Raw genomic sequence first — 25,953 nt, forward strand, 5'->3', positions numbered from 1 at the left:
TCATGCACATAAACAGGCTAGAACACAAAGGATGATGACTTCATCGTATGAAAAAAAATTATGAATATAGAATTCTATCCCCAATGATCAATTGAGTATAAAGGCAGAATCAAAGCACTTTAAGGCAAAATACAAAGTACAAAAAATTTACCATTCAGGTGAGCGATGTTGGTAATGGGGGAGGCCATGCATGTGTGGGGACAGGGTATATAGGGGAAATCTCTGTACCTCCCTCTCAATTTTATTATAAAGTTAAAAATACTCAAAAGATGGTCTTTCTTTCTTTTTTTTTTTAAAGGCTAGTATTTAAAATTACAAATGTAACCAATAAATAGTATAATTTTTAAACATTGGGAGACAGAAGGAAAGGAAAGATTAAGTGAACTAAATGCTACGTTTTCATCTTTCATCATCTTTCATAGCAGGAAGTCAATAGATATTGCCTAAATTAACTCAGTAAATTGCGATGTATTATGTAGAGATATGGAGCTAAAAGCAGAAACAGGATATGTTTTCTCCCGATCCGCAGTGATTCTTTTCTAAAGCTGAGCGTTAATGACTTGTTTTGAGGCCCCACTGAAATGTTCCCCGCGCTGATTGATTAGAATAACATAAACAAGTCCACGTCTTTATTGTAGTAACACATTAGAGGTTCATTTACCGGCAGTGGCCGTCCAGTGCAGTTTATTTCTCGTCAGTAGGCAGCTTTCCTTCCCTTGGTTGAGTCAGAGATTCGGGCCGTTGGTTTCCTTGTTGTGATTCTGGTATCCTGCAGGTCTCAGACTCTTTCTTAGCCCCTGGAGAGGGCAGGAGAGCAGGGAAAAGGCAAACTCCCTCTTCAATGACCCAGCCCAGAAAGGACTGCTCACTTCCATTCTCACCCCCGTGGAGAGAACTGGTCCTGGCCCCATCCGATAAGGTGGGCTTGGAAATGTAGTTCTTGCTGACCGTCTTACCTTACGGAGGGTGAGCTCAAATTTTTGGTGGCAACAAACCATTTCTGCCGTATTCTATTCCACATCCAAATAGCCATGTAGAGATGGCACGCACCCCTTGCCCTCTCCTCAGAAAGGACATTGGATTCTGGACACTAGACAGTCAGGTAGGTGTCCTGTAGCTAGAAAGGATGGCATGTCGATCAGATTTGCTTGGAGTTGTTTGAATATTTTTAATTCCTTTCCCTTTTGCTCTAGTGTCATTGAACCATGCGTCTTTTTGTAATTATTTCCTGTCATTTAGTAGATCTGTCCTTTGTACCATAACTAGATAGCATGTCCTCTTTGTAACTTAATGCACTGGCATTATGGTGGGAGAAGGTGTGAAAAGAGAAGAGGCGGCATGCGGCTCCCTGCTGCTGGCTTCCTTGACACCTGGGTGGCTTAGAACAAGCCCTATAACACAAGCCCTATAACCTCTCCACTCCCTGGTGTCCTTACCTGGAAGAGAAGGGACTTGTTGGGCTTTGCCAGCCCTTTCGGTTTCAAACTTTTGTTACTTTCTAATTCCATCCGTCCGTGCACTGATAACAGTTGAGTTTCTGGGATGCAAATGAGTGGCCACAGCCTGAGTTATCAGCATAGTGACTCTTCCAGTCCTTTCCCTCCCCTGCAGTCTGTCAACAGAGACCTCGCTCTTGCATAGTGAGGCTCTAAGAGAAGCAGAGGTTGAGTAACAGTGTGGTAGCAAGAAGGCCGGTGAGAAATTTCCATCAGTGACAGAAGAGGAAGGTTGTGTGGGACTCAGCTCGTCAGCCCCACCACAAAGCCCTCCTCCGCAAGAAAGGTGATAGAGTCCAGGCACTTCACAGTTCCCAAAGCAGCCACCTCCCCGTGAGGGAGGCAGAGCTGGTTATTATTTCCATGGCTTACTTAGTTATTTTTTTTTTAAATAGGTTCATGGCTTAAACATCAAAAAGTACAAAAAAGTAGAGGGTGAGAAGCTTTCGTCCCACCCTAGTCCCCCGTCTGCCCAATTCTCCTTCCTCAACCTCCCCCCAAAAGAAATCACTACTGGTATTAGGTCATTTCAGAGAGTTTTACACAGAGACATTCTTTCCCCCCTCTTCTGCCTTTGCGATGATTCTTGTTACTCTCTGTTCTGACCACGTTTTAATTTACTGTACCAGGGAGTTCTCTCTGTTATCTGTACAGAAAGCTCACCCTTTTGTGTTTCATAGAATCCTATGTATAACATATTTTACCAATTTCCTAGCATGGACATTTTAGTTGTTTCAGGTCTTTTGTGATCACAAGCTACGCTTTAGTAATTTAAAGTTGTACGAAAGGCATTTCGCAAACTATGTATGAATAGATACGTAAATTCCTCAGAGTGGCAAATCTGATGCTTTCAAATTACCCTTCATTGGCCCGTTTTCTACATGAGGACAGGTGCTAAGAATGTGTGATGGCAAATCCAGGGATGTAAACAGCTTGCCCGTGCACAGATGTGATTTTCCTGAGTTGGAGCTGGCTGGGTGTGGGTAACACCAGGTCAGAGAGGTTGCTACTAGAAGCTGAAGTAGGCACCCATGTGGTGGGCAAGCGGAACAGCAGCTCACCTAAGCGCAAGCTGAAAGAGCGAGGCTCGCTTGCAGCGTGCTGGGCAGTCACAGCGGCAGATGTGAGCGGAGCACCGCCAGTGTCTGCGCAGGCCCTTTGTGAGCCAGAAGCCCAGGGTGTGGACGCCAGCTTATCAGAGGCTCCGGAAATAGCAGTTACACACGCATCACAAAATAGCCTTTGAGCCAGACTCCCTGTGCCCGTGGGATTCCTGCCACCCACACCTGCATTCACAGGGCCTTAGAATTGGGACAATGTCAATTTAAGCTCTAGTGAGGGGAAGAGGGGTAGTTTTTAAAAGTGGAACAGCCTTGCTTGCATATTTTAAATAAGGAAATATATATATTTGAGTATAATATATAATTTATTTACAGGGTGTCCCCCCAAAGATATAGATACACTTTAACAGCTGATAGCTCAATTTTGAAAATGAAATGTATTTTAATAAACACCTCCTTTATAATTATTCAAAGTGTGTGTATACATTTTTGGGGGGACACCCTATATTTATGTTAAATAGAATATATTTAAATATAGTACATTTACATTATTTATGTGTATAATATTTATATAATACTAGTGGCCCGGTGCACAAATTCATGCACATTGAAAGGGAATTAATTAGAGGAAATATTTTAATATTGCTATTTGCTCTTTCTTTATAATAGAAGTGTCAGAGATGAAAGAAAATTAGTAAAATGTATATGAAAATATCGATCGCCTCAAAGAAGGCTACCTGGCCGGGACTCCATGATCAATCGTCTCGCAGAGGGAGGCCCTGCCCACCTGCCACAGCGCCACTGGCTGGGTAGCCTGGGCCTCCCTCTCTGGGGCAATCAATTGCGGGGCTCAGCGATCAATCCTGGAGCCTCCCCACCCCCAATCGATTGCCCCACAGAGGGTGGCCTGGGCCTCCCTCTCTGGGGGGCGATAGTGGGGCGATGACGGGGCCCCTGACCAATTGCATCACACCCACCTTGGCTGGCCTGGCGCCAGTGGGTGTCATAGAGTGGTCTTCCGGATAGTGATCCGGACAGTTGTTCTGCTGTTCGGTCGTTTGGTCGATTTGCATATTACACTTTTATTATTATAGATATACCTATATATCTCTATTTAACATATACATGGGAGTGGGCAAAAGTAGGCTTACAGTTGTAGTACAAATAAATAAAATAAAATTTATAAGTAATAATACAAGAATAAACTCTGGGTTTTGCATACTAACAACTGTAAACCTACTTTTGTCCACCCCTGTATATTATATATAACATGCATAATATAAAGTATACTTTTATATATATAAATATATATTTAAATAAGGACATATATTTTTATATACTTTATTTCTTAGAGCAGTTTTAGGTTCACAGCAAAATTGAGCTGAAACTACAGAGAGTTCCCATACACCCCCATCCACACATGCGGTCTCCCCACTATCAACATACTGCACCAGAGGGCGCATTTGTTACAACTGATGAACTACATCGACATGCCATCATCACCCAAAGCCCATAGTTCACATTAGGGTTCATTCTCGGTGTTGTACATTCTAAGGGTTGACAAGTACATTTTTTATTCTTGTTCTTAGTGTTCTATTACCTCATTTAACTCTTCAATAACTCTATACAGTAGATGCTATTGTTACCCCCATTTAGAGAAGAGGAAACGGAGGCACGGTAAAGTGAAGTGACTTGCCTAAGGTCCCATAGCTAGTGAGTGTTGGAACTGAATTGGAAGTCAGGCAGTCTGATTCAGTGTGTTTTTAACCACTGTGCTGCCTCTGACTCAATTCCCCACTCTTTCATTCTCTTTCCCCTCCCCACCCCTCCTCCAGGTGGCAGTAGAGGGTGCTCTCTGCTCTTGCTCCACAGGACTTCCCCATAGCCTCATTGCCTGCTGGAGGAATCTTTGAAAGACTTGTGCTGTTCTCTGCGGCAGAAGCCTTGGGTGCTGAAGGGCAGGAGCCGTGGGTTAGCCATACCCATGAGCATGAGAGTTATTGGTGAGGGGGACAGAAGGGAAAAGGGAGGATGAGGCTGGGAATAATTAAGAGGGGAAAGGAGCAGGGACAGTGACTCTAGACTCCAGGTCCAAAGACACCTGAGATTAAAGGACAATGGTGAAGACTGCAGGAGGGAGGAACATGGGACCAATCTCCTTGGGAAACGGCTGACCAGACAGTATACTGCTTAGTTCTGGGTCACAGCAACAACCAGCATTTTCACTCGTTCATTTCTTTGTTATTCATTATCTCCTGTTATTTGGAGAGAAAGTTCTGATAACATGAGAGAAGCCCTGTGGCTGAGGACTGAAAAGGAAGACGTGGGAAAATTAAACCAATTAGGTAATTGTGTGATGAGCAATGCAATCTCTTGCCTCGTTCTTCACTAGGAAATCATCAGTAAAATCGACACTGTTTTTGTTTGTTTGATTTTTGTTAATCCTCACCCAAGGATATTTTTTCCATTGATTTTTAGAGAAAGTGGAAGGGAGGAAGGAGAGAGAGAGACAGGGATTGGTTGCCTTCTGCACGTGCCCCAACTGTTGTTGGGGATAGAATCAGCAACCTAGGTACATGCCCTTGACCTGGAATTGAATCCATAACCCTTCATTGTGTGGGCCAATATTCTACTGAGCACACCAGCCAGGGCCACACTATTATATATATAATTGATTTCAGAGAGAAAAGGAGAGATGGAAACATCAATGATGAGAGAGAATCATTGATTGGCTGCCTCCTGCATTCCCCACACTGGGGATTGAGCCCACAACCCAGGGCATGGGCCCTGACCGGGAATCGAACCCTGACCTCCTGGTTCGTAGGTCTATGCTCAACCACTGAGCCACGCTGGCCCGTCTATGCTATTTTTTAACAAATCAAATTAAAAAGAATTTTCTTTGGAGAAGCTTGTGTCTTCCCTCAAGGTGACTGAGAAGTTCTGGGTCCTAGAAAGTCAGTTTTGAATTTTACTGATCTGTACATATTTGGGGCCTAAGTGAGATCAGTTAACTAGAAGAAGAGTGTAGAGTGCAGATACCCTATCTCTTTACATTCTAGTCAGCAGGTCCAATGAACTCTTAAGAGTGTCCAGACGCTCCATGAATAATTTTAAGAGAAAGTCGTTTTCTTCTTTCCCCACATTGTGTTTCTTTCCCTGATAATTTTTTTGTAATGTGACTAAATTGAGAGAGTTGATTATTGTGGGAGGCTTTGAATCAACATGGGGTTTCTGGCTCATCAAATTCAAATTTAAGTCATCACCAACATTGCTACCTAATAGTTGCTTAATAGATTTGGGGAGTTATGAAGCCGTATTGTCAGGGAGCAAATGTTTTGGGATTCAGCTGTTTTTAATCATCTCATGTATATCAGATTTGGGGCATACCTGAAAAAATGTTTGAGGACTATGCCATCATACTGCTGCTTTCTTGACCTGTGAATAAAAAAAGAAGCTTGGAGACAAGAATTTAATTTGAAGCTTCATAATTGGGATCGTGGCTGGCATTCTGGTGTGAATTTTAAAAGAAAATGCTAGAGAGAGCTACAGTAAACTGGAGGGAATGGAAAGAAGCAAGTTAACTGACTTTCTAATGAGGCAAATAATTTGGAAAAGTAACAATAGCAGTAAATTTGAGGTGATGCGGTCTCAAAGGAAGGAGTACACTTTAATGAATTACTGTTCAATTCATCCTTGGCCTGATATTCACGTTCCCATCTCCTTTTGCAGCGTGAGGCAATGAGCCTCTGACCACGAACAGCTGAACTGATTTTAGAGATTTACTGTCTTTACCACTATAGTATTGTGTCTATGGCTCTCTGTATAATAACAGAAACATCAGAACAATGGCTGAAATTGATTATAACTGGTGATTTAATAGCCCTGAACTGAAGGTAATGTAGCAACAAAGATAATAAACGTGGTGGGGTGAGGAAGGAGAGCTGTGCAGGGGCATCAAGAAAGGGATTTAACGGGGAAAAATGACAAAAAGAAAGAGAAAAAAATGCTAAGTTTTTGTAACCCTCAATAAATATGGGTTATGTAGATATGTTTGATTTATACCAGGGGCATTCCACAAAAACTCTGATAGACTTTTAATTGGTTTTGATTTCCAGAGAATACCCTTTGAGTTTTCCATAAAATTTGTAAGAGTTCCCCTCTGAGTTTCCATGATTGCCTTAAGCTTACTTCATGCATTTTATTGGAATGAGAATAATAAATGGATGATTTGATTGTTAACGTGCTAGACAGAGGGCCAGACAATAAGAAGTCTGCATAAATTCAGAATTTTCTCTTTAATCAAAGGCTGGGTTGGGATCAGAGCTTTCGGGTTGGCCCGTCTGAATTAATCCAAGTGGAGGAGTTAATTTTCCTGCCTGGTTAAGCGGTAGCCACAATGACACAGATTTCAAGGTGGATGAAAGTAACCAGCCTGATTTTGTATTAATCACAGAAGAATGTGTTCATCCAAACGGCCTCCTGTCCCTCTGTTCACTCTGCAAGAATAAAGGCCTATGTTAAAGATGTGGCCATGGCCAAAACCATTTTTAAAAGCCCTCTTTTGGAACTGACCTCGGCGCTTGAACCACAGTCTGTTCAGTAATCTTGGCTGCTGCTGCACATCTTCAACCGTTAGGGGTAGGTGTGACATTTGAGGAGCAGCAAACAGCATTCGCAGCAAAATCTTGTACACAAGGTGGGTGATAAAACTGGGTGATACCCTTTGAGGTTAAAAATCAAATATGACTAAATATGACTATAGAATATGAAAAATGATTAACTGGTAGCTTCAAAGCCCTTAAATTAACTTGGAAATCAATTCCAATATAGGAGTGGCCAGAGTGTTTTGAGCAAAGGCAGTGCCCTTGGAACCTGTTAGTATAGAGTCTGCCAAGGTGACCAATCTAAAAGGGATTACACCAATGTAGATGTTTGTTTAAAAAATCGATTGAATCACTTTATGGGCTTAGTGAAATGTAATAGGAAGAACATGAGCAATGCGAGCCAGATGAGTCTACCTCCACCCCTTTCAGCTCTGAGTGACCTTGGACAATTTATTCAAAGCTGTCTGAGCTTCTGCTTCGAAATTAGCAAGTGGAGATCATAATTTCCATTGGGTTAGGAATGTACCATGTAAAGCGCCGTATATCCTGGCCTACACATAGTACAGGGTATGTGGTTATTATTTGATGGATTTATTTATACCCAACCTTATTTCAAAATGGATTAAAAGAAACATAAGTGCTTGTTTTCTGTCCCTACATGGCCTTATTCAGGAAAGGGTAGCATTAATAAATGGACCATGTTCTCAAGTTATTTATATTAACATTGTTTTAATTTTTTCTTTTTAAATACTATGTTAACTATATCTGTTAAGTACTAATTATGATATGCGCAGAAAATGCACTAGTGACTGTTAAACAGCACTTATACTAGTAAAGTGTCAGATACTGTTCTAAGTATTTTACATATATTAACGTATCATCCAATAATCCTGTGATGTAGGTAATATTACTATCCCCATTTTAGAAATGATAAAATTGGAGCATTTGCTATGAGTAAGTTATCTAAAGTGAAAGAGCTAGTAAGTGATGAAACCAGGAAGCAAGTTCAGGCAGTCTGTTGCCCACACCTGTCCCCTTAACCACTATCATGCTTCGCTAAGTATCACTGGATGATCCTTTAAGGATCAATTTGATATCTGAAGACTATCAAGCACCATTCATGGTTAAGGCTTGTAAATATAGAGGGGGCTAATCCTTTGAGGTAAAAAATCAAATATGACTAAATATGACTATAGAATATTGAGAATGATTCGCTGGTAACTTAAAATCCCACAAGTTAACTTTGGAAGCCGTTCCAATAAGGGAGTGGCCAATGCATTTTGAGCAAAGGCCTTGAAACATGTGTAGAGTCTACCAAGCCTGTGAGAAGAATCGGGACCCACTCATCTGTGTTGAACAGGTGCTAGAAGGCAAATTCAGTTGCATGAATGGACAAAAGTTCCGTTCAGCAAGCTATTCACTATCTTTAAGGGATATGGCAACCATCAGCCAGTGGCCATCCAGACAAGCTGTTGGCATTCTTGATCCAGAAAATGGGGTATCCAAGGTGATGAGGCAGCTAACCTTGGGGCTATCTGTCCATGGGAGACAACCCAAATCACAGGATGGAAGATCGGGGTCCAGACCCTAATTCTTGGGGGAGGAGCAAAGCTTAGTCTAACATTGGGATTGCATAGAGACTGGGAATGGGCTGAGCCTACAGTTGATGGACAGTAAAAGGTTAGTAGCCTCACTGTGGGAAGAAGAAAGGTGTAGAGCAAGCATGTCAAACTCGCGGCCCAAGGGCCACATGCCTCTTGGCCTGTAGAGGCTGCAACACAGAATCAGCCTGGCTTTTATGCCTATTATGCTTCCTGTGTGGAGTTCCTCCATCAAATCCCTGAATGCTGTGTAGCCTGGGGAGAGGCAGTGCAGTGGATCTGGGAAGACACAGCAGAGTCTGGGTGCCACCTTCATGATTTTTACTATTGCTATACTATTTCTTGTTTTACACTTTTACTTAATTGAAACAGTTATTGATTTATTTCTTTGTCATATACTAACACGAGTATTACACTTTTGTTATCAGCTAGGATCCCAGTAGGAAATAGATAGGGCGCTCAAATTAGGTAATATGCAGGGAGACCAAGAGATGAATAGAAGGACTATTTACAACGGTGTGGACTTGTGGGATCCCACCACCCCTACTACTCATAAGCCTGAAGGGGAGGGGAGGGAGCCATCAAGTGAAACCATGTGGAGAGGGACCGTTTGACAGGGTTCCTCTTTTTTTTTTTTTTTTAGTATATTTTGATTTTTTACAGAGAGGAAGGGAGAGGGATAAAGAGTTAGAAACATCGATGAGAGAGAAGCATTGATCAGCTGCCTCCTGCACACTCCCTATTGGGTATGTGCCCGCAAGCAAGGTACATGCCCTTGACCAGAATCGAACCTGGGACCCTTGAGTCCACAGGCCGACGCTCTATCCACTGAGCCAAACCGGTTAGGGCCTGAGATAATCTTGTAGGGAGGGAACTGGGAGAATAAATATCCCATCCGCAGTCTCCTCCCTTTCTCTGATGTCCCATCAGAGCGCCCCATTGGCCAAACCCAAACAGAAGCCAGAGGAACTGGGAGCTCTTGAGGCAGCCCAAAGAGGCACAGAGCAGGGTGGAGAAGGTCCCGAGTGGATCTGGAGGGGGAAACTGAAGATGGCCAGCTCACCCCTCTTCATCCAAGTGGGCTAGGGTTAAGGACACAGCCCTGAGGTCCAACCACAGAGCCCTCCCTCAGGTTGACATCTAGCTGTTCAGCAACATTCCTTGGGTTCAGGTACTCAGCTTACTCTGAAACCATTACCAATACTATCTGTCAAGCCATGCTTTACAGTTTCAGGCACAAAGGATATTAGGGGAAATGAAATTCCATTTTGCTGAGGCAAGATGTTCTGTGTGAGGAGGGTTTTTCTGACTGTGTGAGCCAATTTAAATGGAAAATGACTTTAAGGAGGAGTAATGTGTGTTCTGTATCCACCTTGGGTCCCATCCAGTATCACTAAATTTAACTTCCAAATGAATCAAAGGAGGTTAAGCTTTAATGAACTGTGTTATTCTTTCTTGTTAATAGATGCACTAAGTTTAGAAGAGCTGATGATTTGAGTGGGCCTCCTGATGTCCCCTGGATTCCCTGTAGATGTTTCACAATTGATCTACCTCCTGGAAAGAAAACGTACTTATAGGATAGGGAATATAGATAAGAATATCTGGGTGTTCTTATGCTGTCATCCTTTTTTTTTTTTTAATAAAACGAGAACCATTAATCTTCTAGCCTATGAAGATTGTGTGTGTGTGTACACTACATCAAGGGTATAATCTTATTTGGCAACCCCAACTGTTTGTTGCTATGGAAATTAACATATCACCACAGTCTCTGTGTCATGGGCAGCCCCTCCGTTGGCTCGTGTTGACTGGAACAGTATGTGTGCAGGTGGAATAGAATAGGCTGCAGTCTCAAGAAATAGGACTTTCCTTCCAACTCCACTGGGAGGAGATGAGGACCATTCATTAAGTCCATGGGAACTAATTGTACTTCTTAAATATATGCAAAAGAATGAATACTTATATAAATGGAATCATGTTCATCCAAGTTTTTTCAGGAGAGAGGAGAGCTGGGAGTCTTCTTCTCCCACTTCTCCGCCCTCTACCTTCATGTTTTTCCCCTACACCGGCATTACCTCCACCCTGCAACTCCCCACACCCACCAACACAATACCCTTCGGTGTAATCACCTGCTATAATTCCTTTGGTTCTTTTTTTACATTACATTTTGTCTTCAGGATGATCCTTCTTCTAAAACTACTTCTCAATGTGTTAAAAGGGAGGATTTACTGGGAATTCTTATCAGTGACTACTTAAGGACAGATCAACCAAAGTACTTTACAGCCTTCCCTCCTACCAGTTCCAAACCAACGCGAACCTCAGCTAACATTATTAGACACCTGGATTCAGCTGCTGGATCGTGAAATGTTTTCTGTCTAGATGGTGCACTGCAGTGGCGTTCCCGCCCTTCGTTCCCCTTTTCCAGTCTGGCTGTGGAGCATTCCAGAACCAGGGGTCAGAAAGCCACCTGTGCTTCACTACTGGCAGCCTGGATTCCCTCACTCCTGCAGCCAAGATGCCTCAGCATCCCCTCTCCGTGTTGTGGGGGGACTCCTGCTGAGGGGACTGCCTTGCCTGTGTGTTCCAGGTCAGCCAGCATTTGCAGAGGCAGAGGAATTTTCTTTGACCAGCTGCTGCTTCTCCTGCTCTCTCAGCCTCCAGAGGTACAGGGGTCATCATTTAGGACATTGATTGGATGATGGCACCCCTCTCTTAGGCTTTAGGCCCTAGGATGCTTATGAGCTCACAAAGTGCAGGACCTGTGTGAACAGCAGCACTTACATGACTCCCAAAGGTGATGCAGTTGCTGTTGTTGTTTTAACTCTAGGCTCCTTTTGTAGCTTGAACCTATTTCGACTTTGCACTAATCACCAGGTATTATAATTACTGAAGAGTCTGCCCTGGAGGGCTGGGACCACGAGTTATATTTTAACTCATCTTGCCAAATTGTGACATCCCTCTCACAATCCAGGACTGCTGGCTCCCAACTGCTCGCCTGCCTGCCTTCCTGATTGCCCCTAACCACTTCTGCCTGCCAGCCTGATCACCCCCTAACCACTCCCCTGACAGCCTGATTGATACCTAACTGCTCCCCTGCCAGCCTGATTACCCCTAACTGCCCTCCCCTGCTGGCCTGGTCAGCCCTAACTGCACTCCCCTGCAGGCCTGGGTCCCCCCCCCCCCCCCCGCAACTGCCCTTCCCTGCAGGCCCGGTCACCCCCAACTCCCCTCCTCTGCTGCCTTGGTCACCCCTAACTGCCCTCCCTTGTAGGCTTGGTCCCTCCCAATTGCCCTCCCCTGCTGGCCATCTTGTGGCAGCCATCTTTGACCACATGGGGGCAGCCATCTTGTGTGTTGGAGTGACAGTCAATTTGCATATTACTCTTTTATTAGATAGGATTCTTCAAATATTTTGGGATTCTTTAAAATCAGCTTTTATAAATATTCTTTTATAAATACCACCCCAAAAATTGCCAGGATGTGGGTAACAGTTCTCTCGTGTGCTACCTATGGACGTGATCACCAATGTCAGCTCCATCTTTAAACGTTGCTAGTTGCGTTTGTTCTAGGGAAGCTCCTCAAGTAAATACCTGTTATTAATTAAAATGTTGGCAATACCACAACCCACACTTTATTCTTGAAACCATGGCAATAAGTGAAATATAAGCACTCCATGCATAAATACTCCCCTGCGGCCTGGGAGGGGATATAAGGAAAATGTACTCAGTGAATATAAAGCTCCCCATTACCAGACTGCATTATTGTAACAGTCTTTTCCCCCAAAGGACGGGTTTCTTGCAACTTTCCTTGCCATGATGTAGTGTACACACTTGCGTAGAAATGTCATTTCCTTTGAATCAATACATGTGCTAAGAGAGGGCACCATTCGTTGGTCAAATAAAGTTATAATGTAGAATAAACTAAAATTTCTTTCTAATGCATATAAAATAGAAAAATCTATTTTTACTGAAGACAGTGATTTGGTCAGTTCTACACGTGATTATCATGAATTGTGGGCCATCCGGGTGCTTCGGATGGTTGTTACTGTATTTCTAACACTGACCACCCAGAGCTGACACACCACAGAGGAACAGCACCCAGGGGAGTGTTTGGTATGCTTAGTATCCCTCTGTGAACCCTTGTTTTGTGCCTATCAGACTTAGCTTGTACATAATAGAGTTTTTAATCGGTTGTCTTTTTTAGAGAGTCCTTATAAAGGAAGCTTGGGTAGTGTTCTTGCCCATGTGTTGTATTGAATTGAATATCTGTTTTGTATTTTCCATGACCCACTCACTGGAGGCCACTTAACCAGGGGGCCCCCAGCACTAATACTTGCCTCTTCTGTTCAGAGCATTAACCATCCATCAAAGTCTGAATGGAGACTCACACTCACTTTCCGAACGCGCTCTTATACCTAGTCTATAGTCCCTGTTCTCTGGTGGAAATGGGGAAAGAGATTGGCCATGTTATCCAGTTCTGGCTAGAATAGTAATTCACAGAATTTTAGATCCAGAGTGTATGGGGGAAGTGAGCTAGTCAGTGTCTCTTTAAGTGTATTTGTCAGAACTCTGCCCTCTAGGGGTAGAAAATGTTTCCTAGTCGAATAAGATTGGGAAATGCTGAATCCTGTGTCTCCATCCTCTTGAATATTCACAACGAAACGGCAACTCTACTAGTAAGTCAGCATTTCCCAAACTTATTTGACCAGGGAGCCAACGAGCCTCTTTTCCCTGTGTAATAGCCGTTAACATCCTGCTGTAGGAAATGAGTCCATTGTGGATGGAGGACCAGAAAATGAAGCCACTCGTGGGAGTAACCGCCGGGAATAGCCGGAGAACCCATGGTGGTGGACGCCTCCCTCAGATGGGCTGCCTGTTCGCACTGATAGCAACGGCTTCAAAACATTGAGATTTTATTTTCCCTTTGAAATTTATTTAAAGAATCGTTTCTAAGGTTATTTAGGATCCTAGTTTATAGATCCTAGTTTAGGATCCTAGTTTATCCCGGCCTAGCAGATAGAAAATGTGTCAATCGGCCCATTCAGTTTAGCAGCACTCCTGATTCATCTGCATCCGAAATGGAACCTGAAGAGTAAGCCTCGTAGGGAACCAAGGCGCAGGAGGCCCTCCGTCGCAGGGGTGGGGGAGGGAGAACAGCCAGTAAGCAATTAAACAAGGGGATATGTAATTAGAAATTACGGGAAACCAAGAAAATGAACTAGGTGCTGTCAGACTGAGCTTCCATTTGCAATCATTTTTTAAATTGACCCAGATTCAGGAGGGATCGATAACAGCTGTTTTTCTGGCCATCTTGGTGCTCCGCTTTTAGGACTACAGCCCGAACCACTTAACGCCCCCTCCTGCCCCTCTTGTCTTTCCAGGCGGGCGAAGCAAAATGAGCGCGCAGTGAGCCGGCCCAGCCTCTCTCCCAGCCGTCCCCGACGCCCACCATGAACCCCTTGGAGGGGGCCGCGGAGGTGGAGGTGACCGACGAGGCGGCAGGCGGGGAGGTGAACGAGTCGGTGGAGGCCGACCTGGAGCGCCCCGAGGTGGAGGAGGAGCAGGAGCAGCAGCAGCAGCAGCAGCAGCAGCAGCAGCAGCATGCGGGCCGGCCCCCGCGCGCGCTCGCCGTCCAGGACCCCCGCGCCCCGCCCGCGCCTCCGGAGGAAGAGGAGCGCGGGGAGTGCCTGGCGCGCTCGGCCAGCACGGAGAGCGGCTTCCACAACCACACGGACACGGCCGAGGGCGACGTGATCGCGGCGGCCCGCGACGGCGACGACCCGGAGCGCACGCCGGACCCCGAGGACGAGAGCGCCTACGCCGTGCAGTACCGGCCCGAGGCCGAGGAGTACACGGAGCAGGCGGAGGCCGAGCACGCCGAGGCCACGCAGCCCCGCCTCGCGCTGCCCAACCACCTGCACTTCCACTCGCTGGAGCACGAGGAGGCCATGAACGCGGCCTACTCGGGCTACGTGTACACGCACCGGCTGTTCCACCGCGGCGAGGACGAGCCCTACGCCGAGCCCTACGCCGACTACGGCGGCCTCCAGGAGCACGTGTACGAGGAGATCGGGGACGCGCCCGAGCTGGACGCGCGCGACGGGCTGCGGTTGTACGAGCAGGAGCGCGACGAGGAGGCCGCGTACCGCCAGGAGGCCCTGGGCGCGCGGCTGCACCACTACGACGAGCGCTCGGACGGCGAGTCCGACAGCCCCGAGAAGGAGGCCGAGTTCGCCCCCTACCCGCGAATGGACAGCTACGAGCAGGAGGAGGACATCGACCAGATCGTGGCCGAGGTCAAGCAGAGCATGAGCTCGCAGAGCCTCGACAAGGCGGCCGAGGACATGCCGGAGGCCGAGCAGGACCTGGAGCGCGCCTCCACCCCCGGCGGAGGCCACCCCGACAGCCCCGGGCCGCCAGCCCCGGCTGGGCAGCAGCGGGCGGCGGGCACCGTGGTGGGCGAGGCGGTGCAGCGGTACAGCAAGGAGAAGAGGGATGCCATCTCGCTGGCCATCAAGGATATTAAGGAGGCCATCGAGGAGGTGAAAACCAGGACCATCCGTTCGCCTTACACCCCCGACGAGCCCAAAGAGCCCATCTGGGTCATGCGCCAGGACATTAGCCCCACCAGAGATTGCGATGACCAGAGGCCGGGGGATGGAGATGTAAGTACGCGCGGCCACGAGAGGAGACGAGTGTGGCCGTGTTTGTCATTGGGAAATGACTAGGAGATAAATGGTCTGTGGGGATGCTAAAAATGTGTCCACTGTAAGCCTCAAAAATAGCTTGCACTTAAGCGCGAGTCAAACACAGGCGGTTGGGAGTTAAAGTGTTAAACGAGCTTCTCAGATCTTAGAGGGATTGCTGTGAATCAGTGGTTCTCAGACTGCTCCTTGAACACTTGTTCAGAAATGGATTTCTAGGCGTACCCCGCCCCCACCCACGCCTTCCCCGCCCTTCTTTCTCGTTTAGAAGGTTTGGGGTGGGGCCTGAGAATTTGTAGTCCTGATTGAATGCGGAAAGCCTTTATTGGCAAGGTGTATTGCAAATGGGAGAAAGGTACTATTGTAATGGGGGACGTGGGAGGGAGGACCAGCAATAAGGTAATCTCTGACTCTGAGCTCTGCAGGAGTCCCTAGGGTTTGGAAAAAAAGGGGTTTCTTTTATAGGGAAGGGTAAACAATGCTGGAAAGGATGGGCATGAGGAAGTGGGCAGAAAGCATGGCAGATGAGAAAATGTTTTAACCTGAGACCAGCCTATTGTCCTGAGAGGTTGCTGAGGAGGGGTTGTTGACTAGCCAACGTTCAAGGACCTGGAGAAAAAGGAGAGAAGCTTAACCAAAGATTGGTTTACAGGCATTTTGTTCCGATTAATCCGAAGCTCAGCTGATCTTTTGTCAGGTGAAGAGTGGGAATTTGGAAGTCTGTGTCTGACTTTGTCATAGGTACCAGTAAACAGGGAGGCACCTGTGAGTGAGTCTTATCTAACTGATATGGGGGGCTCTTTGTGGTAAGCTGTTTCCAAAACACTTTGGTGGGGGACCCTTAACTTTTGCTCTTCACAGGACTCAGGTGAAGTTCGACATGGTCACTAACGAGTTCCCAGGTGATGCTGATCTGCTGGTCCCAGAACCACAGTTTGGGAACCACTGATTTAAAACAGCCTCTAGCAGGTTTGGCACAGATAGTGCGGCCTCCTCCGAGGAGAGATTTTGGAGCCCTTTCCTGCCAGGAGTTTTCACCCACCTGCTCCTCACTGTGGCTTTCAGCGAGTGCTTAATTTAAGGTACCAGGGTGTCCTTCTCACGTCACAAAAGACATGCTTTTGGTTTTAAACTGAATTGTGCTTCTTTGTGAAGAGCTACCTAAAGCTATTGCTGTCCATGTTGACATTTTACTTTCCATTTTTGAAATACCTAAGAAATTTGATAACATGGCAAGCTTGGGTGTCACAATCTATTCAAAATAAACCAAGAAGACTAACCTTTGGCCCACTACCTTGCTATAAAGATCCTCTTTCTGCTCCAACTCTCACTTTCCATTCTCCTGAAAATGTTTTAAGCAATTTCATTTAAAATGGGAGCTTGGAGTAAAAGAAGGGTCAGGAGGTTAAATTCAATTTCATTTAATTCTTCATTTTATGAGTGCACTAGGCTGTTTCTCAGTATACCTTTTGGAGTGAGAAACCATTATTGGAAGCTGTTCATTTTACTTATACGGAAAGGGCTGTGCAGGTCAGAGAGGTATGGCTCTCCACCTCTTTTAGTAACCGTCAACATTTGCTGTTGGCTGGTTAAATCTCCTGCGCCTTTAAGGAAAGGCTGGGAACCTGTAGGAAAAGATCTTCGTGCTCGCCCCACAGCAAGGGGGCAGCATTGGGTCAGTTAGTTCCATGATGTCCTGTATCTCTCCTGTTTTCCAGACTTCACATACAAAAGGTTCAAAACAGGTGTGCTGACATGTATTTGACCTCCAGCATTTCCAGGTTCCTCTTGGCTAGGAGGGAGGGACTGCAGCAAGCATTTTGCAAATGAAGTGGAAATGGAGCAGGTTTTCAAAAGTAGGGAGCTGGAAAGAAGCTAGGTTCTACATTCTTTTAGAAACTTGGGAAGAGCTTCAGGAGCGTTAAGTCCAGATGCTGGCCTCCTCCTTCAGCTTTCCCACATGTACCAGCTCCTGAAAATGACCAGCAAAACCATGTTGTCCCTGCAGCCTCATGATGAACCCTCAGTACAGCCTGCACTAGGGCAGGGCCGGGGCGGAGGGGGTCATCCTTCTGTTCATTTATACTAAGACTAGAGGCCCGATGCATGAAATTCGTGCAAGGGGCTAGGCCCCCGCCCGCCGTGGTGACCCCTCTGCTCCAGCCCCTAATGCTTCGGCTTCGTCCGGAAGGTCGTCCAGAAGGATGTCCTTCATCTGGTCTAATTAGCATATTATACTTTTATTATTCTAGATAACCACTTAATCCTCTCCTTCATTCCAAAGGTAGAATTAATTATGGAATATCAGGTGATGCTTTAGAAACCCATACTGTCAGAAATTAGGCTTGATTTTAAGAAATTGGTAAGTAAGGCTTACTGGGTTATGAATAGTTAATACCAAGCAAACCCCAAAACCTGAGCCTTAAAATATCCCACCAGTCAGTTGTAAGCCATTTAACTTTGTGTATTGTGCTTCATCTGTCATGTGTTTTTATGGGAAAGACCTTCATTTGCTACTTCTTTGATGATATTATTGGGGGGGGGGGGTTAGTATATAAATATACACATTCTGTTGATTTCCACCTCAGCATCAAGAAATATTTACTGCATACTCATTCCAGGTAGAAAATGGGAAGCACTATTAAAAGCAGCGTGGTCTGAAGTCTGTCCAGGAGGTACTTGTTAAAAATACAAATTACTGCCTTTCCCTTCCAAACCAGATTACCTAAGTGGAGCCCAGTGAGCTGGGATTTGGGTTTTTTGTTTGTTTTCTGACCTTGTGTTATATTGTTTTGTAAATTCTCCCTTCGATTCTTAAGCATATAAAAGATTAAGAATCATTTATTTAAATTTCAAGAAAAGTATTCTCTGGGCAGTTTCCCCATATAATAGCAGTGGGTTTGAGACTTAACTACCTTTTATTAGCACAGGTACGGTTTGAACAAAAAGGGCTGCCCTGCTGTGGTTATGGTCAGCAGACCTGGGGAAGTGGCCCCGAAATTCTTATTCCAAAAGCAGTGCATTCTCAAATTGGCATGACCAGAAGCTATAATGAAGCACATGAAAAACACCTGTATTACCACTTGCCAGAGATAACTGCTGATAGCTCAGTCTGCTTTTAACACGACTTTTAATTCCCTCGGAACTTGAGCATTTTCCTCTTCACTTGGCGTGAGCTGGCATTTGCTTGCTGATGACCTGTACAGATGCAAAGATAGGGTTGCTCATTAGCGAGAACTTATTGAACACATAGGAGATGCTCAGCACTGAGGGGAAATAATTGTTTTCTGAAAATTTAAAAAATACTTATTAATCCTTTGCTTCTAGTAAAGACTTTCTCTTTTCCAGATATGTGTTTGAAAACTGCGTCCCAACCCCCTTCTTGAAAAATATCAGTAATGAATGCCCAGTTCTGAAAAGTTCCACCGCCTAGCAAACTCTTTTTAGGTAACAAAGGAGAGAACAGAGTCCTGGTAGGATCAGAGAGATGGAGGGTAGCAGCGCACAGTATTAATTGGATGGTGTTGGATACTTTGGTGTGTTCTGCAGCTTGAAATCGTGTTTAACTCCGCTCCCTCTTAAAGCTACACTAAAATGATCGTAAAATAATAAAAGTATGTAAAACCACAAGCACCACAAGACAGAGGAAACAGCAGCAGCTGAGAACAACAAAATGTGGGGACACTGGTGCTCCCCTGTATTTCCAGTTGTCCTCTTCTGCTGAGCACAGGGAGGACTGTCCTGTCCTTCCTTGTTCCCTAGACGTTAGGCCTGGCCCGTGAAATAGGATCAGTGAGCAGAGTTCTCCCCCTGAAGCCTCAGGTCTCAAGACTCAGAGCCTCTATCAGCCTGGGTCCCGAGTGACCCTGATGAGCAGGGCTCCCTCCTGACCCCGTGGACGTGCTGTGTGAGAGAGGAATCAACGTGGGGGGCGGGGGTTGTTACCAGAGCAGAGCCTGATCCATCCTGAGAAATAACTGATAGGTTTCTGTTTCCTTTGCTGAGTGGCCGTAAGGATTTTGCTATGGACCCTAAGAAAGGCTTGAGAATTTGAGACACCGGACACCTCAGATAGCAGGAGTATGGCTAGGAAAACAGCTGTGTTTGAAAGTCTGTCATTAGGAGAGGTTATATCCCTTGTTCAGCTCGTGTGGGCAGGTTACCTCTCCTCCCCTGCCCACAGAAGACGGGAGGTACTATGAGGAGAGGGTGAGTCGGAGAAGCACTGGAAGTGAGGGCACTAGTTGAAGCTGAAAATGGATGAAGAGCTTTACAGAACACACGCCTGCTGAGCTGCGAGACTCAGACTGCCTCAGAGTTCTTAGCTGTCAAGCTTAGAACCCACCCGACCCCACACTCCAGCAGGAGACTAGAATATTCCTCTCTGAGGAAACAGACCCAGGAGAAGATACTTACAGACACTCATGTTTGGGGGTTCCCAAACATAGCACCTGGCTCCCTACCAGATCACCCCACAGTAAAGGTTCCTGCCATGCATGTGCTTTTTTTTTGACACACAGTGAAATAGACATGGACATCCAAGGATCACCAGACATTCGAAGAACATCTCTAACATGAAAGACAAAGATACAGAAAAAGCAAATGAAGAAAGGAACTTGGAGAAATAAAGGCAGTGCTCAGAGCAGAAGAAAACTATACTAGTAAAACACTTACCAATGTTTTCAGAAAGGAAGCCACTAAATTAGATTGCTTTATTTTAATAAAACATTTTTAAACTAAAATATATGACAGCAGAAGTTTAAAATTAACATTTAAAAATCCTTCAGTAGGAAGGGTAGAAGACAAAATAGAGGAAATCTTCAAGGAAGTAGAACAATTAGGGCAAAAGGAATGAAAGTAGTAGGAACATAGATAAGTAAAATGGATACATTATGAAAGATTATTTCCTAGAACCAAATGACATGAGATTTCCCTGATTAAAAGGTTCCACTGGGTACGTAGAATAATGAAATAAAAAGACCCACAGACATTTCAGAAAACTGTGGAAAAAGAGAAGATCCGGCAAGCTTTCAGGAAAGTAAAAGCAGGTTTACAAATGATCAGGAATCACAATGGTGTTGAACTTCTCAAACAACTGGGAGATCTACACGCAGCCTAATTTCCAATTAAGTGTGAAGGTGGAACACAGATGTTTTCAGAAATGCAGGGTCCCAGAAAATGTCCCTCCCCTACACCCTTTCTCGGGAAACTACTAGGCAGTTGTCCCTCCAAATGAGAGCGTAAATCAAGGCAGAAGATGCAAGATCTGAGAAATGGGATCCAACATGGGAAATAGACAAAGGGACTCCCCAGGGTATGAGGTCAGAGATCCCACATGACAGCTGAAAGGCAGGCCAAGGCAGCAGCCAATCCAGTGTGGCCCAGAGCTTGGAGGGCTCCACGGAGTTTTCCCGAAAGAATGGAAATGGAAGATTTCCTAATATGATTATACTGAGGGGAACCTTAGATTGTTTTAGGAGACTTTGGCATGAATTATTGATTAATAAACAGAAAACTAAATGAATGGAAAAACAATTGTTATACAGGCAAGAAATGTAATAAAAGAATGCATGTGTCTCCACAGGGAAGAGCATATACATAGTCTTCAGCGTACAAACACTGAATATTGACTAACGAAAAATTGTAATATTGAGAGGGTAAGGAAAGATGCATTAGAAAAGCAGTAAATCCTAGTCTTTTATAGTTGAAGCCAATTCTAAAATGGAAAAATCAAGGTGAATCAGTGTAAACACAATGTTTGAGTATCATACATAGTAAATACTGGAAAAAATGCTAAAAGACTAAGGGTGGAAAGAAACAGGGAAAAGAACCTCCATGTTTGCCATAAACTAGACAGTATTGTTTGACTTTTAAAACTATATTCATGTACTAGAGGCCTGGTGCACAGATTCGTGCACCAGTGGGGCCCCTCGGCCCGGCCTGCAGGATCAGGTCGAAACCAGCTCTCCGAAATCCCCCGAGGGGTCTTGGATTGTGAGAGGGCACAGGCCAAGCCGAGAGACCCCACCGGTGCACAATGGGGGTCAGGGAGGGCTCCAGGGCGTGTCCCACCTATCTCACTCAGACTGGATCGGCTGGACCCCAGCAGCAAGCTAACCTACTGGTGGGAGCGTCTGCCCCCTGGTGGTCAGTGCACATCATAGTGAGTCGTTGAGCGGCCTTAGCATATCATTAGCAAATTATGCTTTGATTGGTTGAACAGCCGACCTGTCAACCAGACACTTGGCATATTTGGCTTTTATTATATATGATTTTTTTGCCTTAAATTAAAAATATGAAAAATATAAAAGAGTTGGGATCATTATTCAGAGATCACTCACTCAACAAAGGGATCCTTTTATTGTTACTGTCTGTTTTCTTGAAAAAATAGAAAAAGGCAAACACTTCTGTATATTATATGTGCCCTATTTAGAAAATGACTGTTTCAGTAACTGTTATATGGTAAGGTAAATGTCCTGAGTTTTCCATTTTAATTTCATGGCTTACATTACACACATCAGAGTAAAGAAGTAAAAAGTAGGTCAAGGGCTGTGGCTGTTCTACTTAAGGTGAAGAACCCTAATTGGAAAGTGGGTTTGCACTTTGGCAATGCAAAGCCTCATGCATTTGAGAGCTGTGGGCTTGAAAACGAGCTGGAGTTTGGAAACCACTGAACACAGGTGGGAAGGTAGCAGGAAGAATACCAACAACTGCAGAGGTCACATGTGGGTGCATTCACTGCTCCTCAAGTTTGTATACGAATTTAGGTTCATGGTTTTTACTTTTAAAATGAAATGTTTCGAGATGCTTCCTTTACTGGGGTACATTTAATGGCCCATCCTACAATTTAGGATCAGCAGTGAATTACCGTATCTCTGCCAATGAAAAGGAATGCTCGATGGAAGAGAATTTAGTTGTAACAAAAACAAAATGAGCCATTTTTCCATGAACTGTGAGGACCCGATGTGACCAGGGGAGGTAACTTTTTAAGGATGTAATGATCTTCCTGTTACAACTTCAAAAGGAGAAAGCTTGACCTTGAAATCTCTCTTGGCGAGCAAATAATTCATTTCAATCATGAGAAAACAAGAGGAAGTTGGAGGATGTGTGTCTTGCTCTCTCCTCCTGGGTATGAAGTATTGGCTCTGATTCTTTTAACTCACCTTCAGAGTTTCACCTGGGGGTTCAGCTCCAGGCAGGCCCTGTTTCCAGGGCTGGGCAGGTGCCTTCCCACTGACATCCGGCCGTGTTGGAATCAGCAGAGCAAGCCTGTCCGATGATCGGCACAGCAGAAGGCCAGGGCGCAAATTACTCTGTGCTCCGTGGCATGGAAGTACGTGATGGGAAAGATTGGTTTTTTTAAACCCCCAGGCTCCAATCTTTTTCGCTTCACTTGACTCCACTCCCAAGAGGAATCTTTCTCAACTTCGTAATGGATTGTCTCACTAGTCAGTGTCTATGCGAAACTGTGCCAGGAAGTGACAGGGCAAGCAGCAGGGAAGAGAATGGACGATTTCGCCGGAGACAATTCTGCTATCACTTTCCAGATAGAAATGCAGCCCACAGGGCCGCAGTTCGGGTGTCTGACATGCTCTCTTAATAAGCTGGGGCTCAAGAAACTTCCCAGGAGTTTTTAGAAGAATTATGTCAGCTCCCCTCACTGTGCACTCGGGACGTTTCCTCTGCTAAGTGCACTGGGGCAACGGGAGGAAGGGAAGGGGCAGGGAGAGGAACGGATATGTCAGAGATAATTGAATTCCATATGTAGCCCAATTAAGTTCCGGGCCTGAGTAGTCCTGGGAAAATCTGAAATGTGATTTGTCCATAAACGTGATTATCTTCAAAATTAGGAGAAATGCTCCCACTGCAAGTGCAGCTGGCAACATGTTCTTACTACGAAGAAATGTTTCTCTGTCCACTTTCTCCGAAACGGTTTTCACTGCCCGGTTTCCTGAGAGCAGCACAGAGAGGGTGTTGTTGTATTTCACCAAAGGCCACCTCACCCTCCCGAAGAGTCCCACTAGCAGTTGCTCTCTCCGGCTTGTCCCCAGGGGAGAATCAGGCTCTTACTGCCTGCTGGGCCCGCCTGGTAGACCTCTTGAGTTGGCCAGACCCTGCCAGCGGGACAATCAGGCTCGGAATGCATCAAACCAGGGTTGGGGCCCACCTGGGTCATTTTGACCTCAGTTTCCCAGATGGAATGGCTAAAAGTAGCTGGGTCCTGTGACCTCGTCGCCTTGGCCGGCCAGTCACTGTCTTGGACACATTTCACCGAGCTTTAGAGGGCATATCATCCTGGATGTCTAATGCCCTTTGTCTTAGGCAGACTTAAAGAGATTCCCCCAGGAAGTAATTTCCTAGTGTCAATTCCCAGTATGACTAGGCAGATCCCACTGGACTGAGACCATATGGCTCCTTTGGCATGTAAGGATCACACACCCATACTTACTCACTAACCTTGTACTTACAGACTCAAAATCTACTTCTGCTTTTCCACACTTGCCTCCATACCACACTGGCTCTCATCTCCATCCAGATCACAGTTCCCCATTCAATATCGTCATGGCCCCAATTAGCATTTTTGGAAGTTGGATCTTGACCTCAGAGTTTCTGAGGCCCAGTCAAAATTGGTAACCACCAACTTAAACTGTGGACTACAGTTGAACGCTTGATTCTTTGCTATATTATCTACTTGTCTTACATGCATTAGCCTGTTGCCTCTGGAATTCGCTGTCAGGCTTTGAAGGCAATAGTGTCTTATCCTCCTCTTGTATTCGAGTAAGTCACACAGAGTTGATTGTATGCTATTATATATAAAGATTTGCCCTACAGTTGACCTGCTGCAGTTACCTTGAGTTGATCACCTGCTTTCTTCCTTGGCTTCAGTTTCCTCATCAGTAAAATGAGTTATTCGATTTATCTTCCAGGATGACTATGGGAGAAAAGGGTTTTGCAGATATTGACTTCTCTATGGAAATGTGAAATCAGAATCACAAGTTTGATGCATTAGTTGCCTCAGTAGGTCAAAGCTCACGTAGCATTTAGGGTTGGTCAATGGCAAGCTAAGTTAGGAGGAGTTGGTTGTTAGCACCCCTTCCTCACCGTCTCCAGGCTGGAGTTTGCTTTCTGCTTTCCCTGAAGCTTAGATCCCTCCCAGGCCTCTACTGTCCTGCCAGTCCTGGTTATGTACTCCGAATGACCTGAGCTCGCCGCTTCCCCCTTAAGCCGTAATATATTGTCAGCCTCTTCTTCCAGAGCTGGTCTCATTAAGTAAAACTAAGCTGCTAATTAGTGATAATGGCAACATGCATGACCCCCTTCAGATAACATTTACCTTTTATTGGCATCTTCAATTCCAAAGGCCAATTGGAGAAAGTATTTTGAGGCAGGAAACCAGTACAGCACTAACACTTCTTATTCAGAAACCAGCCACTCTCTTACTGAGAAGAAGATATTGTCAAAACCCTGGTAAGTGAGGGCCTGATGTTAACACCTGCCTCACTGATCATGTGCACTTTTGTGCCCACCTTTTTTTTTCTTTTTTAATTTTGAGAAAGGTGATGTAAAGAGGGTGGAGGAACATCCTGGCTTCTTCTGGGCCTTGATTTCCTTGACATCACCTCCTCCCTGTCCTCTCTCCCTTCCCCTCTGCCCTGAAGTCAGCATTAGCCTACATGGATTTTTTTCTTCTTATTGTTGCTAAGAAACTATTGACCAAGGTCAAGTGCACATGCTAATTCATTAAGGCTTGTTAGCAACATCTTATCCTGTTGACCTTGCGGTTGTGTTGTCAGGCTTACAAGGGCGAGTGAAAAGAACTGCTTTACCGCTGGAGGATTCTGTGCTCCTGAAGGATTCCTGCTAAGCTATTCTGAATTGAGAAATTTCTTCTTGCAAATCCACACCTCCTCAGGGAGTTCCAGCCAGCCAGTTTTTCTAGAGTCTGGATAGTAAGGGGTAGAGCTGAAATGGGATCTGAAGTCAAGCAGATAGACTTTAGGATGAATTTATGTTGTGTTGGGCCTGACTTCCCAAGTGGATTAATTCCTAGCTGGAATATAATGTTTTCTTCGCATGTAGGGGCGAGGGTGAGGGGAGAGGTCTAGGATAGTTAGCTCCATTCTGTGTCCACCTGTGGCCTGAAAAGGACTAGACTCCATGCATCCTTATCTCAGACTGCTCTCTTGGCTTCCTATGGAAGAGTAGACGTCCCAGGGTTGGCTCTAAAACCAACTTTGTTCTTTTCTATGGTTCAGACTTTTTAGAAAAAAGTTGGCTGCCCTAACTGGTGTGGCTTAGTAGGTTAAGCATCATCCCATGCACCAAAAGGTTGCGGGTTTAATTCTCAGTCAGGGCATATGCCCAGGTTGTGGGCTTGATTCCCAGTTGGGGGTGTGCAGGAGGCAGCCAATCAATGTTGCACTCTCACATCGATGTTTCTCTCTCCCTCTCCTCCCCCTTCTCTAAAAATCAATAAAACTATAAATTAAA

General features: G+C 45.2%; 1 protein-coding gene across 2 annotated transcripts in view; it reads left to right on the forward strand.

The window, feature by feature from the left end:
• APBA1 (amyloid beta precursor protein binding family A member 1) overlaps nucleotides 1-25,953 on the forward strand; it is a 203,031-nt gene that overhangs the window by 122,274 nt on the left and 54,804 nt on the right. For both annotated transcript variants that reach the window (XM_079789582.1, XM_079789583.1), the window contains exon 2: nucleotides 14,140-15,423. In XM_079789582.1, the coding sequence (XP_079645708.1) occupies nucleotides 14,209-15,423 (1,215 nt within the window). In that variant the 5' untranslated portion in view covers nucleotides 14,140-14,208. The remainder of the gene's footprint in view (nucleotides 1-14,139; nucleotides 15,424-25,953) is intronic.

Source organism: Cnephaeus nilssonii (assembly GCF_951640355.1).
Source record: "Cnephaeus nilssonii genome assembly, chromosome: 14".
Lineage (NCBI taxonomy): Eukaryota > Metazoa > Chordata > Mammalia > Chiroptera > Vespertilionidae > Cnephaeus > Cnephaeus nilssonii.